This window comes from Echinops telfairi, unplaced genomic scaffold, assembly GCF_000313985.2.
Source record: "Echinops telfairi isolate 266 unplaced genomic scaffold, ASM31398v2 ScPeMD7_655;HRSCAF=1070, whole genome shotgun sequence".
Classification (NCBI taxonomy): Eukaryota; Metazoa; Chordata; class Mammalia; order Afrosoricida; family Tenrecidae; genus Echinops; species Echinops telfairi.
Genome location: NW_022104553.1, coordinates 27,901,246 through 27,916,326, shown reverse-complemented (window position 1 = coordinate 27,916,326; position 15,081 = coordinate 27,901,246). Strand labels below are relative to the sequence as shown.

At 55.1% G+C, this 15,081-nt stretch overlaps 1 protein-coding gene across 1 annotated transcript in view; it reads right to left on the bottom strand.

The window, feature by feature from the left end:
• Nucleotides 1–145: 145 nt before the first annotated feature.
• KCNN4 (potassium calcium-activated channel subfamily N member 4) overlaps nucleotides 146–15,081 on the bottom strand; it is a 28,218-nt gene continuing 13,282 nt past the window's right edge. Inside the window, exons 4-10 of the mRNA XM_004710542.2 lie at nucleotides 12,559–13,077; nucleotides 9,907–10,042; nucleotides 6,996–7,106; nucleotides 6,736–6,854; nucleotides 5,897–5,966; nucleotides 882–1,049; nucleotides 146–470 (exon numbers count right to left, since the gene is read on the bottom strand). Coding sequence (XP_004710599.1) covers nucleotides 885–1,049; nucleotides 5,897–5,966; nucleotides 6,736–6,854; nucleotides 6,996–7,106; nucleotides 9,907–10,042; nucleotides 12,559–13,077 — 1,120 coding nt within the window. The 3' untranslated portion in view covers nucleotides 146–470; nucleotides 882–884. The remainder of the gene's footprint in view (nucleotides 471–881; nucleotides 1,050–5,896; nucleotides 5,967–6,735; nucleotides 6,855–6,995; nucleotides 7,107–9,906; nucleotides 10,043–12,558; nucleotides 13,078–15,081) is intronic.

Below are 15,081 nucleotides of genomic sequence, written 5' to 3'. Positions count from 1 at the left end.
GCCCCTCCTGTCTCCTCAGCCCAGCCCAACCCAGGCTCAGGTCTTGAGCTCTGCCCTAAAGCAGTAACGGAGACTCCCAGGATCCAGAACTCCAGGCCCCTCCCGCCCCAGGAGCTGGGAGTCCTAACGACCACCCGCCCCCACCTCTGACACCTCCACTTCTACCTTCATTTATAGCAGCATAGTGATCATGATTCTGACGAAGGGGCATGTGTGTAGTGGGGGCAGTGCCCAATTGCCCATTAGGGGATGCAGGGGTGGGCCAAGGCTTCCCTCCTTCAACCAGTGGTCCTTCCAGCGGCCACCAGGGAGTCCACCCACCCCCAGAGGCGGGGTCCCTTCAATCCCCGGCACTTGAGGTGTGGCACTTGAGGTGTACTGTCCATGGGAGGGGCTGGGTCAGGAGCAGGCCAGGGTGGATGCCCTTGGTCTCATCTTGGATGAGTAGCCCGGTTCCTCCTCCACACGTCCTGGGGGGGAGGAGAGGGGGGCAGACAAACAGAGAAGTTGGTGAATAGGCAGGGGGCCAAGCAGCCAAGGAGAAGTGGGGGCCTGCCAAGGTGGGGACAGGGGGCAGGGTCAACATCTTCAGATAGCAAGAGACCAGGTGCAGGTATCAGATGGACAGAGTCCAACAACTGGCAGAGAGCAGCCGAGGCTCAGAGAAGGGAGAGAAGGGCATTGAAGGTCAGTGCAAGAGAGAAGCCTGCGCCTTCTTCCTTCCCGCCTGCCCTGCTCCCAACTCCAGCCTTCTTCCTTCAGCTGGAAAGAACAAAGGTGACCTTGCCACCTGATCCCACCCCCTTGGCCACCCAGGCACTGGGCCACTGGCACTTCCTCCAGGAAATGGGGTTCCTGCTCAGGAGCCCCAGTCCTCTCACCAGCTACGTGGCCTCCTGGCTGGATTCTGGCAGCGGCCGAGGGCCCAGGGCAGTGCTGAGCAGCTCGGTCAGGGTGTCCAGCTTTCCCGCCAGCGCCTCGATGCGTTTCTCCAGGGCTCGGTGAGAGCTGCTCAGGCCCGACTGCAGGTCGCACAGGATCATGTGCATCTGGGTGGGCAGAGAGGAGCCGGGATCAGCAGGCTGCGAGGGCAGCAGCCCCGAAGGAGGTCTGAAGTGCACAGAAAGTTAAGCACTCAAGGACTTGCTGAAAGGAGGGCCCACTGAGCCCACTCAGGGGGTTCTAGGCAGACAGCTTCCTAGAGGTCCCAGCCCGGAAAACCCAAGGGAGCAGCTCAACGCAGCCACACACAAACTCCACACGCAGTTACCCATAATCACCAGAAAACCGAACCCCACAGCCACCGAGTTAATTCCGACTCACGGCGACCCTACAGGACAGGGTGGAAGTGCCCCTGTGGGTTTCTGAGACGGTCGCTCTTCACGGGAGTAGAAAGGCCTGTCGTTCTCCCCAGGGGCAGCTGGTGGTTTCGAACTTCGGACCTTGCTCTTAGCGGCCCCATGTGTAACCACGACACCACCAGGGCTCCGTGCACAGTTTACAGTCCTCCCCAAAGCCCTGGGGAGTAGAAATCCTGCTCCCATCTGGCAGGGGAGGAGACTGAGGCCCAGAGCGATCCAATGACATGCCCAAGGCAGTCCCCCGGAAGACTGAACCTGGAACATTGTTGTTATCTGTGACAGAGTCCACCTTTAATTCACGGTGACCCCATGCACTGTGGAACAAAACACTGCCCGGCCCTGCACCATCCCCGTGGTTGGTCATGGGTCAGACCCTTGCGCTCCATTGGTTTTCATTAGGTGACTTCGGACGTGGATCACCAGGCCTTTTTTCCTAGTCTCGGCTGGAACCTGTTCGGCACCAGAGCAACAGCCACGCCTCCAATAAGTGGTGGCTGCTGCCCCTGAGGTTCATGGGGAATCCAACCCGAGCCTCCTACAGAGTCAACAATAACGCAAAAAACACCAAACCCACTGCTCCATCAAGTCTCACTCACTGCCTATGAGTTACGGGGGGGGCCGTAACTCTTTACAGGAGTAGAAAGCCTTGTCTTCTCCCAAGAAGCAGCTGGTGGTTTTGAACCTCTGACCTCCCAGTTGGCAGCCTGACATGTAACCACTATGCCACCAGGGCTCCTCCTGCCATTAAGTAGATAGGGTTTCTGGGGCTGTCAATCTCTATGGGAGCAGACAGCCTCAGCTTCGTCCTGCACTTGTAGCACCTGGGGGGTCTGAACCGCCAGCCCTGCAGTTACCAGTTCAATGCTTAACAGACAGTGCCACCAGGGCACCCACCGAATAAGTATTCATGAGACACTGTGGAACTGATGAAGAACAGACTTCACAGACCACCCGACCCTGTCATGATATTGACGCCATCCTCGGTGGGCCGATGAATACTCCAGGGAGATTTCCCGTGTGAATTCCCCGTCAGGAGAAGTTCTTGCATTCTGTGTTTCGGGCTTGATGACCTTCGTAATCACCTCGCCCGCAGCCTGTCCTACTGTGGTGGCTCTTGTGTCGCTGAGATGGTGGAAGCTGTGCCACCAGGATTTCAAATACCAGCTGGGTTGCCCATGGCGGACAGCTTTCCAAAAGCCCACAGGCTGTCCATGTCTAAGGGATCAGCCACGGACAATCTTATGAGCACGGGCGCCGGGAGATGAGCCCCGCAGGAATGAAGGCACTGAAACTACGACTGAGGAAGAGCTGCCTCCTCAAGTAGGCTTGGCTTTAAGCACATGGGCCAAGTGAAGCTTTCGGGACCTTCCATTGCTGGTGGGGCACGGCTCAACAGGAGAAGACAGCTGCAGGCATACACCGGGGATCGACACAGTGGCTGCACTAAGAGGCTCACACGAGGCGGTGTTTTGTTCCACTGTACCACGGGTCACTGCGTGGCAGAACCACTGATCTTCATAAATGCCCACGGACTGTGGGGCAGATCTGGACACGCTCCCTCCCCTCCCTCCCCCAGGCCTGCCCTGCTGCTGTGAGGCGTACCTCTCTCTGCCTGTGTTTGCCACAGGTGGAACTGCCACGGAGCATTGAAAAATGAGGAAAATGCAAAGGCCACCAGATAAGCCAGGGGCCTTGAGGAGTTTGAGACAAGCCACGGAGGCGTAGACCAAGGCCCCCCCAAGTGCTGGCTGCATCAAGCTTTCCCAGATGAAAGGGCGGGGGTGGTGGTGGGGTGGTGGCTGAGCAGAGTCACTCCAGACCAGCACTCCCCAAACACCTGGGACCTCAGCACCTCCTCTGAGACAGCAGCAAATACCGTTTGATTAAACAAGGTTAGCTGTGTTCATGCCAAGGTCGTTAATTGGGATTTTATTGGCTTTGCATGTATGTGGGAACTTTGGTTTGTAAATTTACTTTCGGCTTTATTGTTTTACAAGAGGCATAGCTGGAAGGAGTGGTCTACATCCATCCACAGGGAAGTAATTTAAGGAGCTCTGGGCGTGCAGTGCATAAGCACTTGTTCTCACGCATAGAGGTTGTTGGTTCAAACCCACCAGAACCTTCTAACCGCTCTGCAGCAGAAAGATGTGACAGGCTACTTCCATACAAGATGATCACCCAATTCAACCCCACCGAGTTGATTCTGAATCATGGAGACCCTGTAGGACAGAGTAGAACTGTCCCTGTGGGTTTCTGAGACGGTAAATCTTAAAAAAAATGTTTTTATTGACATATAATTAACATATCAAAACAATTCAATGGCTCAATCAGATTAGAAAGAGTTGCAATCACCACCAACATCAGTTTTAGTGGGGCTGTTAATTGCAAGGTCAACAGTTGAAAACCCCAGCCGATTCACGGTGACCCAAGGGAGAAAGACTTGGCTTTCTAGTGTTGTAAAGGATTAGTCTCAGAAAGACTCCGTTTCCTACTGGTGTAAAGTGTTACAGTTTCAGAAACCCCTGCAGGCAGTTCTTCAGTGGTTCTCAACCTTCCTAATGCCACGACCCTTTCATACAGTTCCTCATGTGGTGGTGACCCCCAACCATACAATTGTTTTCATTGCTACTTCATCACTGTCATTTTGCTACTGTTATGAATCATCGTGTAAATATCTGATATGCAGGTTGTATTTTCAGGGTTTCAAATTGAACATCATTAAAGCAATGTGTTGAATCACAAAAAACGATATGTAATTATATGCGGTGAGATATTTATTTCTAATGACAAATAAATGAAATGTCTTGAACCATGGGTAACAGTCTTCATGCCGGGTACTCATTCGTGGGGGTATCTGCGTGTGGGCGGATAGAGGAGCGGTGTCTCGGTTCCTTAGACCATTGGAAATGCATGGTTTTTGGTGGTCTTAAGCGACCCCTGTGAAAGGGTCGTTCAACCCCCAATGGGGTCGAGACCCACAGGTTGAAAACCACTGGTTTATAGGGTCTCTGTGAGTTGGAATTGACTGGATGGCAGTGGATTTGGTTTGGTAACTCTTTTCAGGAGTAGAAAACTTCAACTTTCTTCCCTGGAGCGGCTGATGGTTTCAAACTGCTGACCTTGTGGTTAGTAGCCCAATGTGTAGTATAACCCACTATACCACCACACTTCTTTGTGATGAAAAGACCTATCATTATGGGACAGTTCTACTCTACTCTGCCCTAAATGGTCCCCATGAGTTAAAATCACTTCTTTAGCAGTGGGTTTGATTTCGGCGAGTCACCTGACAATAAAAGGAATTTTAAATAAAATATTGAGGTTTTCTGTGCAATTTCTTCTCTTTCTTTAATTTAAAAGGCATCTGTACCTTAAATAGGTGCCCTGGTGGTGTGATGGGTTATAGATTGGGCTGCTCACCTCAAGGTCGGTGGTTCAAACCCACCAGCTGGTTCTTGGAAGAAAAATGAGGTTATCTGCTTCTGTAAAGGTTTTCAGCTTCGGCAGAGCCTGCTTAGGGTCGCGGAGTTGGGATCAACTCGATGGCTGTGGGTTGGGTGCCTTAACTAAAGATCTATGGTGGTACTGTGGGTGAGGGATTAGGCTGCTAACCACAAGGTTGGTGATTCAAACCCACCAGCCGCTCCTTAAGAGCAGATGAGGCTGTCTGCCCCTGCGAATAGTGGCAGTCTCAGAAACCCCAAAGAGCAGTTCCACTCTGCCTTCTAGGGTTGCGGGATCAGAGTATTTAAATGTCAAAACTCACTGCCACCAAGTGGATTCCAACTCATGGTGACCCTGAGACAGGGTAGATCCAATAGCTGGGCTCCACTGCCCGCCCCCACGCTCCCCAGCAACCCACACACAACCAAATTTGGGATTCAGTAGGTCTGGGTGGGGGTCTGGGAAGCTGCATTCACAAGTTCCCACATGATGCTCGGGCCCCACAGACCACTAGCTAAACCCAAACCCAACCCACACACAGCCACCGAGTCAATTCCAACACAGAGTGACCCTACAGGACAGGGTAGGACTTCCCCTGTGGGTGTCCCAGAGTGTAACTCTTTCATGAGTAGAATGCCCCATCTGTCTCCCTAGGAGTGGCTCCTGGTTTTGAACTGCTGACCTTGCCTTTATTAGCAGCTGAACACAGTGCGTAACCACTATGCCACCTGGGACCCTGGGTGGTGCCAATGGTGACTAGCCCAACCCAAAGTCTGGAGGTTGGAACCCTTCTCCACACCTCGTATGAAAGGCCTGGCCCCCCTCTTCCAAAGCGTCAGCCACTGAAGACCCTGTGGGGTACAGTTCTCTGACACATGGATGCTACCCACCCACCCACCATGAACGTGGTTTGGTTTCCGATGTCTTAAATGAGCCCACGTGACTGTTTTGTATCACTCATTCATTCATCGATGCCATCGCAGATGTTTACCGAGCTCTGGGGTGGGCCAGGCCCCAGCTCCTGGGTCATATCTCCCAGCCTGTGACCCCTTCCCCCTCCATCCAGAGTCCCTCCCTCCTGCAGGACCTCGTACCTTGGAGATGTCCACCATGGCGTTCACCTGTTCCCGGAGCTTCCGGTGTTTCAGCCGCACCTGGCGGAACCTGTGGGAGGAGCGAGCAGAGGGTCAGCTCTCTGACAAGCCTGATCCTCAGACGTGGCCCGAGCTCAGGGGCGGGACTGGGGAAGGAGAAACCCACTCGGACACCGTACAAGGAGGAGGACTTGGGGGAGCAGGTGATAGCTGCACCCCTGGGCCCGCCCAGGGATAGACCCAGACAGAATGTCTCGGATGGAGGGTACAGGTCCATTTCCACGCTGGGACACGCCATCAAAGACACCCGAGTCTGGACTGCAGCCTCATGCAGGGCGCTAAGCAAGGACCACCCAGTTCAGCTAGCTGCTCCTGGGCTCAGGACCCTCAGAAACAGAATCAGGAATGTGTGCTGTTTCTCCAAACCAAGACACACTCGCTGCCATGGAGTGGATTCTGACCCACGGCAACCCAGCAGGGCGGGCAGCACCGCCCCTGTGCGCTTCTAGGGCTTAACTCTTGATGGGGAGTATCTCCCACGGAGCGGCTGGTGGTTTTCGAACCGCTGACCTTGGACGCTCAGCCACTCCAGCACCAGGTGCTCAGAGCTGTGAACTCTGGAGGCCGTTGGCTTCGGAACAATAGATCTGAGACTATTTAAAAAGCAGGACGATGGTCCCTGCCAGGTTCAAGTGCATGTGTTCAGACCCAGTTGGGGTGGGGGGTTCTGACACACACACACACACACACACACACACACACACACACACACACAGTGCAGAGAGGAGGGGACGTGAGCACAGCGGGCGCGCACGCGGACGCACACACGGGGTCCTCACGTGCTGATGGCGGCCAGCAGCCTGCGCTGGTGCCTGCGGGCGGCTCCCGAGTCCTTCCTGCGCGTGTGTTTGTAGAACATCCAGGCCTCCTGCAGCACCCGGGCGGCCGACTCCTTCATCTGGGGGCACGAACACAGAGGCATCAGTGGGGACAGGGCTGGGGACAAGGCAGGACGAGGGAAGAGGGAAGAGGGAGGAGGGGGCGGGGCGGGTCCGAGGGAGGAGGGGCCTGGGTGTTCTTGGCCCGTGGATGGGCTTACCTCCTTGGCATACTGGATGTCCAACATGAAGTTGTGCACGTGCTTCTCTGCTTTGTTAAACTCCAGCTTCCGGGCCACCACGGCCACCAGCAAGGCTGTGCAGCAGACACCCTGTGGGCACAGCGGCAGGTGCTAGGGGGCTCAGCGGACGGCCGATCACCCTCTCTCCCCTGGAACCCACCCCACAGGGCCATCCTGGTTGGCAGACAAGTCCTCTTAGGCTCAGAGAGGGGACCAAGGTCCCACCGTTCAAGAACAAATCCCATGTGTCCTGGTCACACTATGGGAATTGTGCTCTTGTTAAGGCGGGGATGGGGAGAGGAGACTGGGCTCCTGCAGGGACCCTTTGCTCTCCCATCTGACCCCTTCGGACCCTCCCCCTTCTCCCCCTTCACAGCCTCCACCCCAGCTTCCACCCTGCGCTAGTCACCTGCTGGCCCCAGAGGGACCTAACACCCAGCTGTGACCCTGCTGTGTTCACTCCAATCTCCTAGGCTCTCATGTTCCCAAACTTCTTAGCCCAGGATTTAAGACCTTCCAAGGTGGAGGGCCCCTGCCCTCTCCCATCTCTTTGCCCCACCTCTGCCATCAAGTCAATTTCAACTCCCAGAGACCCTTTAGGACAGGGTAGTGCCTGTGGGTTCCAAGACTGTAACTCTGTACAGGACTAGAGAGCCTCATCTTTCTCCCACGGAGTGGCTGATGGTTGCGAACTGCTGACCTTGTGGTTGGCAGCCCAATGCATAACCACAATGCCAATGGGCTGCTAACCTTTGAGTCCCAAGGTCCCCGTGACCCCTGTTCGTTTCTCCTGGAGCTGGAATGACCCTTCCGCTGGAACCAGGTGGCCTGCGCTCGGCCACACACAGGATTCCGAGAGGCTGAAGCCTCAGCTCTGGGGACTGCCCTGGCTCCCAATCTCAGCTCTGAACAAGCTGTGCCATGGCTCTGTGCCTCAGTGTCTTGTCTGTAAAGTGGGCCCGCCCTCACAGTGCCATGCTGGGAATCCCATGAATCCATGAATGAAGGCCCTGGAAAGTGGCACAAACCCAGCCTGCCACAGAGTCTGTTCTCCACAAAAGGGCGAGAGTTCGTGCCATCGCACTGGAAACCTCTGCACCAGGAGCTGGCTAGACCCTCTAGTGCAGCGGTTCTCAACCTGTGGGTTGCAACCCCTTTGGGGGTCAAATGGCCCTTTCACAGGGCTCGCCCGATTCATCACAGTAGCAAAATGACGGTGATAAAGTAGCAACGAAAATAATTGTATGATTGGGGGGGTCCCCACCACATGGGGAACTGTCTGAAAGGGTTGGGGCCTTAGGAAGGTTGAGAACCACTGACTTTGTGCACACTGAGTCCTTTCTCTCAGAGTCTCCTTTGGCCAGGCAGCGGAAGAGGCTCTGGCCACCCTGGAGGGCCCCTGACCCTTTGAGATTATCTCCCAGGCTAGATCTTTGCTCCATCTCCCCAGCCCCAGACACACCACTATGGGGGACATACTTCCCCACCACCCCATCTGTCACTCAAGGACCCAGGGCATGGGGATTCCAGTATGATCCTTTTTGGAATGCCCTGGGACAATGCCAGGGCTGGGGTCTTGAGTCTCTGAGGGGGAAGGGGAAGTGAAGGCCAGGGCATTGGGTGTCCAGGGGGGCAGGGACTGGGGAGGGGGCCTACAGAAGAAAGTGGGTGGGATGACTGGATGCAGGAGGAAGGGAGGGGGCCAGAGTCTGGGGTCAGAGAAGCCTTTGCTTCAGCCCCTGAAGACAGTGGTGTGAGTGAGGGCTGTTAGATATCTGGGCCAATCATGTCAGAGCGGTCCCCTTTTCCATTTATGGAGTCCTTCCTGTGTATCGGCTAGGAGCCCTGGTGGCATAGTGGTTACGAGTTGGACTGCTAACTGCAAGGTCAGCAGTTCAAAACCACTAGTTGCTTTGCAGGAGAAAGAAGAGGCTTTCTACTCCTGTAAAAGAGTTACTGTATCAGAACCCACAGGAGCAGCTCTACCCTGTCCTATAGGGTTCCTGAGTCAGCATTGACTCGATGGGAGTGAGTGTTAGACTTTTCTGAGTTTTCCTGAACTGGGCACTGGGCACTGCTAGTGTCCCTGAACGTGGCTTAACTAATTGGATCTCAGCAACCCAGGGCTACCCTAGCACCAGGCCCAATCAAACTCACCCTACCAAGTCACTCCCATGTGACAGATGAAGAAACTGAGGCACAAAGAGGTCATATGGCTTGCCTAAGGTTCCCCGCCCCATTCCCACTCCCACCTCCCACTAGGAAGTGGCAGCAGCAGGATTTGAACCCAAGTAGTCTGGCCCCTCTGGTATGCTATTGATGATCATTCTGGATGGCCTTATGGAAGCTGGAAGACAGGATTCCTGGGTCCTAGTGGTGCCTACAAATCCATGTGTGTGTGCAGTTAATTCATTCAGCTGTCAACAGATGGAGTAGTGGTTTCTAGTCCCTCCAGAAGTGTCTTGGAAGAGAAGCCATCCAAGGACTTGGGAGCCCTTATGCAGGCCAGTTCCACTCTGACGCCGGTGAGGGCGCCACGCGTGGGAGTCAGATTTTCAACAACTGTGTGGTTGTGGGTAGAAGAAAGCAGGTGCCTGTGCCCTACACATGTTCGAGGACGGGGACCAGGACATCCGAGTCTCCTGGGGCTGGGGGCCTGGCTTCCTGCATTGCAGAAGGAAAGGGCGCTGGGGAGTTAGTCGCCTGGGTCCTTGAGGACGCTGAGGGATGGAGGATGAGGGCTGTGGAGAGCAAGGTCAAGGGGGCTGGCTTTCTGAATCTGGGATGGGAATGGGGTGATGTCTTGGTTCTGGAAAAGTGCTGGGCAGTGGAGGTGGGGTGTCCCGGGGAGTCTGGGCAGGTGTAGCGTCCCCGAGGGGGTGGTACTCACCATGACCCCAGTGCAGAGGCAGACAATCTTGCCCCACATGGTCCCTGGCACCACATCCCCATAGCCAATGGTCAGAAAGGTGATGGGGATCAGCCACAGCGTGTCCAGAAGGTGGCCAGTGGCATTAACGGCCTGTCTATGGGGAAAGGTAGGTTAATTTTGATACCATGCCTTGGGGTTTTCCAATTGCTAGCAACGCCCCCCCCCCCATTATGCCTCTCCTACTCCCTGCTTACTCCTACCCTGCCACAGTCCGAAGAAGCACCCCCCACCCCCCACTCCCACACAGACATAAAAAGGTCCGAGCTTTGGGTCTCTTCTCTTTGCAGATCAACTTAGACTAGATGCCCAGATACCCTGGGCTGTGGGATTTGAACCAGGACCGGGCCAGTTCCAAAGCCTCTCTCGGGCTGTTGCATTCGGAGTCCACTGTGGGCAGAACGGACAACCGAACAACATCAAATCTTTCGGGAGTCCCACCCTTTCCATTCTGAGCAGGCCACCTCTCATCCACGCAGCATCTTTGTGGAAATTAGACAGAAAGGGCTCCCCATCCTCGGGTAGAATGGGACCTTAGGCCCACAAGCCCACTTGTGTCCCCTCTCACCAGGGCTCACGGAGCCCCGTTTCAGACCCTCTGAATTAGAGTCTCTAGGGAAGCCTGGTGGCATAATGGTTATGTGTTAGGTCGGAATTTGAAACCACCAGCTGCTCTGAGGGAGAAAGATGAGGCTTTCTGCCCCTGTAAAGATGTATTGCATCAGACTTACACAGGGGCAGCTCACTATGAATCAGAACCAACTCAATGGTAGTAAGGGGTGGGGCCTGAATCTCCCTTGAAACAGTGGGGTGGGGGGGTTTATTCATTGGTCCAGATACGGCCCAATCTCCAGCTTGGGGAAACAGAGATGCTGGGAGATAAAAGGGCTAAAAACCACCAAAGATTAAACAGCCAGGGAGACTTTACAGGCTACGGGGCTTGAGACCCACTTTGCAGATGAGGAAACTGAGGCTCAGAAGTGAGCCGTCACACAGAAAACTGGAGGCAAGATTTGAACCTGAGAACCAGCTACAGGAAACCAAAAATTCCCCTCCAACAGGAGCAGACATCCGAAGGAGCCGCAGTGTTTGCTGAAACTCATAGCCAGGCCCCACCAAGGGCGTTTCCAAGTTTCACGTTTCAGATTCAGTAGATCTGGGTGAGGCCACCTAGGAAGTCACATGCATAAGTCCCCAGGGGATGCTCTGGGCTCAGACCCTCACTTTGAAAGCCACTGACTAATCTCCAAACACAACCCGAACCAACAACTGTCATCGAGCGGATTCTAACTCATGGTGGCGCTAGGGGACAGAGGAGACCTCTGCTGGAGGGTTTCTGAGGTAGTTAATCTTTATAGAAAAAGACAGCCTCTTCTCTCTCCATCGGAGCGGCTGGTAGATTCAAACTGATGACCCTGTGGTTAGCAGCCCAACATGTAACCCACTGCACTACCAGGGCTCCTCCATGGGCTAAAACGATGATCCCCATGTTCCTTCTCCAACAGAAAACAAACAGATTCAGCCAGGATCCGGTTCTATGAGGGGACATCAGAGAGTTCATGGAAAAATGAAATGAACTGATAACAGGATTTCCCCATCAACCTTTTGAAGCCGCTTCGTACAAGATCTAGTGGGCAGCCTCAAATCCCACCCCGATCCTGACCACTGCAGGGATGCTGTATCTCCAGACTCCAGAGACCAAACCCAATCGCTATGGCTTCTCTGTTTTGATGGAGAAGCCCTGGTGCCCTGGTGGGTGAAGCACTGGACTGCTTGCTATCCCAAAGGTGCAGGCCCACCAGTTGGTCCTCAGGAGGAAGAAACTGTCCCTGTGAAGACGGACAGTCTCAGAACGCCTATAGAATAGGGTTGCTATGAGCTAGAAACAACTGGATGGCAGTGGGGAGTCTGTGTGGAAGTGGAGCACAAGGCCTATTCTCTGGTGGCAGTGGCACCGATGGTTGGGCCTGAACTGCCAATCTTCAGGTGAGTAGACGCGGCCAAACTGTTGTGTCACACACACTCACACTCACTCCCTGCCATCAAGTCATTTTGATTCCTAGTGACCCTACAGGGCAGGGTGGAACTGTCCCTGCAGGTTCCCCGAGACTGTCACTGGATTCAAGCTGCTGATCTTGTGGCGAAGCAGCTCAGTGCTTGGCCAGCGACAACACAGGTGTGTGTGTGTGTGTGTGTGTGTGTGTGTGTGTGTGTGTGGGCTCCTTTTGTACTCTCCGCCCGGGGCCTTTATTCTTCCCCAGAGCCGTCCCAGTGCAACGTGTAGCACTGACAGTTGTCTCCAAGCCCCTTCCCCTCAAGAGGATGTGACTTGTGGCCTGGCGCCAGCCAGTTGCTGGGTTTGGAAATGGATCCGATCTGGGGGTCCTGAGATTGGGGCGACCGGGCAGGAAAGAGCCTGGGCAGGCTGCGAGTGGAGGAAGGGCTGGGATTGGCTTGCTGGTTCCTCACCGCGCTGGTAAAGACGGATGAGGGTGTGGGCAGACCTCCGCCGGGAGGAGAGTGGAAAATGTGAGCTTTCTCCGCGGCTCCATTCCCAACCGGCTCCACCGTCCCGTTCCATCCCGGGCACCGCCTCCCCCGGCGCGCGCTCACCTCTCGGCCACCGACAGCACCCAGGCGGTGGTGAGCCACAGGCCGAGCGTGAGGCCGAGCAGCAGGCGGCCCGGGTGCGTGTTCATGTACAGCTTGGCCACGAACCAGTGGCGGAAGCGGACCTGGTTGAGGGCGCCGATGCTGCGGTAGGACGCGTTGAGCAGGACGCCGCTGCGCAGGAGCACGGCGCGGGGCACCAGGTAGAGGCGCAGCAGCATGGCCAGCGACAGCAGCGCCTCCTCCTGACCCAGGAAGCCCGGCCAGGTGGGCGCCGCCCCGCGCGGCATGCACGGCGGGCCCCGCACGGGCGCCGGGTGCAGCCCGCACACCGCCAGCTCCAGTGCGATCTGCGCCGCCTGCCGCCGGGTCAGCGCCACGCGCCAGTCCCGGAGCCCGTTGTCCGTCATGAACAGCTGGACCTCTTTGGCATGGAAGGCCACAATAAAGCAAAGAAGCAGGCAGGTGGAAACGCTGATCATGCATTTAACCAGGAACAGGTAGATGGCCCACTTGGTCCTCCTCCTCCAGACCGTCCAGGGGCTCTGACTTCCAGCTCCCACTCCCCACAGACCCAGGAGTCTGGACCCCCTAGCCCGCTCATCCCTCAAACCTAGGAGGACCGGCCCCCCAGCCCACTCCTCCCTCAGGCTGGGAGCCGCGGTCCCCCACCTCCCTGCCTGCGCCCCAGTACTTCCTGTGCCTCGACTCCTCCAGTGGCTCCCCACCTATGCCTCCCTCTGGCCCCCTATTTTTTATCTTTTAATTCCATTTTTTCCAGGAACTTTTTGAAGTTCCCGTATATAGTCTTAGACCAGCGGTTCTCAACCTGTGGGTCACGACGACACCATTGGGGGTCGAATGACACTTTCACAGGGGTCGCCTAAGACCATCGGAAAACATCGGAGACACCGCTCCTCTATCTGTCTCCAGGCGGGTCTGCCCACATGCAGATACGCCCACATACAAGTACCCGGCGTGAAGACTGTGACCCATGGTAAACCACGCTTCAAGACAACATTTCATGGATTTGTCATTAGAAGTAAATATTTCACAATATATAATTACATATTGTTTTTGTGATTAATCACGATGCTTTAACTATGTTCAATTTGTAACAATGAAAACACATCTTGCATATCAGATATTTACATTATGATTCATAACAGCAGCAAAATTACAGTGATGAAGTAGCAACAAAAATAATGTTATGGTTGGGTGTCCCCACAACTTGAGGAACTGTATGAAAGGGTCGCAGCATTAGGAAGGCTGAGAACCACTGTCTCAACATTTCGATGTTTTTGTTTAATAAAGGTGTCTGTGATTTTGTAGCAATATTTGGTGACTCCCACTTGCATATTTCCTCATCTTTGACTTCTTACTCTCTCCCCTAAAACTGCATGCACCTCCTCCCTACCACCACTAGGAGCTCCACACCAATGATGCCCTGCCCCAGCCTGGGTCCCATCTGCAGTCAATGCCCTTGCTTCCTCTGTCGGCACTTCTGCTATGTTTTTCTTTTCCTTATTCTGGGGTGGTGGGCACACAGTCTTCACCCCCCAAATAAAATAAGACAAGAAAGGACGGCTCTAACCCTAACCCATCTCACTCTGGCACCAGCTACCCCGCCCCACTGGAACCAGGAAAAGACAGCCACCAAACGCCTGGCCCCGAGAGCCTGGCGCAGCAGCCCTCCAAAGATGGAGCTGCACAATTCAAAGGCCACTTTCTTCTGCGTGGGTTCCAGTCACAGAGTCAGGTCCTTCGAGGTCAGAGATGGACTGACACAGTGTGGGGGGCAAAGGGACACTCCCTCAGCCAGAGGGGGCCAGCATCAGGACTACTGGAACTGCGTGGCACAAGCGCACTGGCAGGCCTACACTAGATGAAAGCTTGCCCGTTTACCCAGAAAAACAGCAGCCCAAACAAACAACAGGCTGCCCGACTGTACACAGGAGAAGCTGCCAAGAGCCCGACTCCATGCAGTGACCACGCCGTGCACGGCCCCAAATGCCCCGCAGGCTGCCACCAACTGGATCATCTCCAGGGGGTCCCTGCCCTGGATGCCCTGCTCACCCGCCCTGATCAGGGGAGCCCAGGCCTCTGGCCGACGCCACAAGTGGTCCCTTCCCTAGCACCTAGATGGGGGGGCTTCACATCCCAGGGGCAATGCAGGCAAAATGACTGGAGGGTATCAGGTGACTAGGACCTCTGAGCCCCACAGCGCAAACATGTTTGAACTCTCCTGAAGCAAACACCACCACCACCCCCGCCCCCAGCCAAACAGAGGTGTGGTGACCAGACTCCCAGGAGAGAGGCCCATAGCCTTTTCCAAAAGACCCTGAGCGGACACCATCAAGCAAGTGAGAAGACAGCCCGATCCACTGACCGTGAGAAAAGGCCTCGGAAGCCTTTCCTAGCTCAACCCAAAGAGGAACCATCCCACTCAAAAATGAGCCAAGGACGTGCGTGGATAGTTCTCCAAATGAGACACACCAACAGCCATGTCATTGCTGCTGAGCTGCC